The sequence below is a fragment of the Atta cephalotes genome (assembly GCF_000143395.1).
Source record: "Atta cephalotes unplaced genomic scaffold scaffold00103, whole genome shotgun sequence".
NCBI classification, from domain to species: Eukaryota; Metazoa; Arthropoda; class Insecta; order Hymenoptera; family Formicidae; genus Atta; species Atta cephalotes.
The window spans coordinates 143,336-146,825 of NW_012130167.1; the positions used below are offsets into that span (position 1 = coordinate 143,336).

The following is a 3,490-nucleotide window of genomic DNA, read 5'->3' on the forward strand; positions in this document are numbered from 1 at the left end:
CGTGATACACATTCTCTCTCTCTCTCTCTCTCTCTCTCTCTCTCTCTCTCTTTCATTCACTCACTTACTCACTCTCACTCTGTAGTATAAAAGTTAAACGCCACATCGATCGATTGTATCTATTACGTACATTAAACACAATCGGATCGATCCTAATCGTGATGAAATGGTAACGCAACGTATGAAGGCGGTTGCGAATAATAATTTATGAGAATATGACTTTACCGAGACGCAACAGACCGAGTAACTTGTGCAAAGTTACGCGGGACTTACGCTAACCTTGCCATATATTCTAGATTGTCGACGTGAACGGCGATTATTATGAAGCATCTAAGTACAGTGCTCCGTTTTTACCACACCCCTTGCCTCTCTCTTTCACTCGGTGTTTCTATCTCGCCCTTCTTTAGGTTGTGTTGGATCTTTTATGAGGAAATGCGACATAATAGACCGCCAGAGTACGCGCCGTGATTAATGGCGCTCGGTTTATGAAGAGCGTTTTGATTTACCGAACGCCTTGTTCTCCAAAGTCTTTCCTCTCCGCGTCCCACCCTGCGGGATGTCAAGTTTACCGATTAATTCCCCGGACATCTTTCGAAGGGGTGCTCTGTGCCAAGTAACATCCGCACTAATAGCTGTCCGTTTCTCTTACGCTTTCAGCTCGATGAAAATCACAATCACAAGCCGGTATTCTCCAATTGCTCAAATTACGCGCCAGTGTTGAAGGAGGAGCAACCGCCTCGTACGAAGGTGATTCAGGTGCACGCTGACGATAGAGATCCACCAGAGGATGGAGGTATTGTATAACAACGTGACATCATCGCATGTATATCACGTACCAAACATAAAACGTGGTGGTAAATTAAGGTTGTAAAAAAACAAAACATATATGCACCAACTATTTTTATTCAAAGACTTTCAAAGTTTCACGACTCTGAATCAAAATATGGAAAACAAACACGTGATCTGTGTTCGAGCTTATTTGTAAGAAAGTATCACGTGCTTAATATATTTTTCATTTATCAGTTTTGGCGAATTTACGCGCAACTTGGTGCAAAAACAAGGTTAAAAATATATATGTTGGGCGAACAGAAATATCTTATTAGCTGTGTGTAATAGAAGAGATATGTATTATTTCTTTTTTCTTTTTTCATACTAACAAATCGTGATGGATGAAAGTAGAACATGTTACAAGTGATTAGATTTGCGATGTATACAGAAAAATATACAGAAAAACAATTTTGAACACGTAAAACTTTCGAATTTATTCCTCTCGAAATCGAAAAAATTTTAGATCTTAAAATTGTTGAATATTCTAAACTTAAAAGTAAGATTAACTTAAAAGTAAGATTATTGTCTGTATATAAAATATTGTATTGTAAAAGAGAAAACATATTTCAAATATTTTTAATACATTCATATCTAAATATTTCTAAGAAAATTTTCTGAAAAAATATCATCCCTAGATAAACTCTTCGAAACTCTTCCAATAATTTCAAGACATTTAAAACTTCCAAGATGTTTAAAACTTTGAAAAATTTGATTTCAAATATTTTACGGAAATATTCGAGTTTTTATGATTAATTTATAAAAGTTTTCGAAGGAAAAATTCCAATTTCCATCACTATACATTAGTTAGATTAGATTCGTAATCATCCGATCTCGCATTTTCAGGTACCGTTACTTATAGCTTTCTCATCGCTCCTGGTGATAGGATAAAATTCGAAATCGACAATAAGACAGGCCTCATTACGACGACTCAGATACTCGACAGAGACGAACCCGCCAGAGAAAAGGAAGCTTATCTCACAATACTTGCGACTGATAATGGAAGACCGCAACTGGATGCCATTTGCGCATTAAAAGTCATCATCGAAGACGAAAATGATAATAAACCCGCTTTCGACAAAGCGGTACGTTGCTAATTATCTAAATTACTAACTCATTACTAACTCTCTCACGACTCGTATCTGCAAATATGAATCTGGGTGCATGTGGTGCAAATAAGCGTCTACATTATGCAAATATGTCGTAATTACTTATGTACTGATAAAATAAAAAAACGGTATAGAATTTTTTTTATGATATAATATATTTTTACAAGTTGATAATGTATTGTTTATATGAAAGAAGCCTTATTTTTTATGAGCGAATAAATAAAAAAATAAAAAATAAATTCTTTTCATACGAGATTTTCTTTTAATAAAAATGAATGTTAAAAAACGAGAAATGTCAGTAAAATAAGGATTAATTTCTTTAAAATATTTTTTAAATTGATTTTTAATTAATAAAGATAATTTTTGAGTAAAATAAATATAATTATATATATATAATTCATACACTCTAAAAATATTAGTAAGAAATTTTGGAACGTAAACAATTTTATTTTTAAATTGAAACGGAAATGATGAATTATTTTGAAATTAAATAAGTAGTTTATGAGATATTAAAGAGGATTTCCAAACGTTTATATCACGGGATTTTCTTGTTTTTCTTCATAAACTATACACGTTTGCTACTAACAATTATTGCTTGAATTTTTTTGTTTTATTCCAATCTCAGGTCTTTCGTGGATACAGGTGGAAGGTTGGTTTCGAATACGTGGTGTGAATGTTGCTCGATATGTAAATGAAAAAAACAAAAGTGTCCCAAGTTTTATTTTCTCCCTTCTTTTTATGTACAGTCTGCATATTTCATGAAACAGATTGTTATTTAAATTTTTATGTATCGGATGAATTTTTTTGTGGACATCTGAAAAAATATTTTTAGATTTGACTTGAAAATTTAAAAGTATATAAAATAAAAATTTATATTGACATGACAGAGATGCAGAGATTTTTTTATTGATTTATAATAACTATAACGATGAAGTTTAGTGAATTACATTTTTCATTTATTTATTTGTTATTATTAATTAATAACAAATAATGTGAATAATAATATGTAAAAATTTATCTATTATGTTATTTTATTATTATTGAAAGAAGAAATGCAATTAGCATGCATGTACATGTGTGTCTTTTATAAGAATGATAATTGTATGTAAACACAATTCGTACGAAAATTGCATGGAATACATCACGCTAACAAGTGCATTTTAGAATTTGTGCGCATGTATTGTGCGATTGTTGCTTCTCGCTAATACATTTTGTCTTGTTATATAGTCATACACGGAAAATGTGCCGCAAGATTTACCGGTGGGTCACGAGGTTATGCGAGTTTCCGCTACCGATATTGACGACGGCAACAATTCCGTCGTACGGTACAGTCTGTCAGCTGAGAGACCGGATGATGCTGCATACTTTCGAATCGACCGCGAGTCCGGTGTCATATTCCTCAATAAAACTATAGACGTAAGTAAAGATGTGTGTGTGTGTGTGTGTGCGTGCGTGCGTGCGTGCGTGCGTGCGTGCGTGCGTGCGTGCGTGCGTGCGTGCGTGTGTGTGTGTGTGTGTGTGTGTGTGTGTGTGTGTGTGTGTGTGTGTGTGTAGTA

At 33.6% G+C, this 3,490-nt stretch overlaps 1 protein-coding gene across 1 annotated transcript in view; it reads left to right on the forward strand.

Annotated features, from left to right (window-relative positions):
• Positions 1 to 3,490, forward strand: part of LOC105625003 (DE-cadherin-like) — a 45,476-nt gene that overhangs the window by 34,709 nt on the left and 7,277 nt on the right. The window contains exons 3-6 of the mRNA XM_012206344.1: positions 658 to 793; positions 1,672 to 1,910; positions 2,560 to 2,583; positions 3,162 to 3,350. Coding sequence (XP_012061734.1) covers positions 658 to 793; positions 1,672 to 1,910; positions 2,560 to 2,583; positions 3,162 to 3,350 — 588 coding nt within the window. The remainder of the gene's footprint in view (positions 1 to 657; positions 794 to 1,671; positions 1,911 to 2,559; positions 2,584 to 3,161; positions 3,351 to 3,490) is intronic.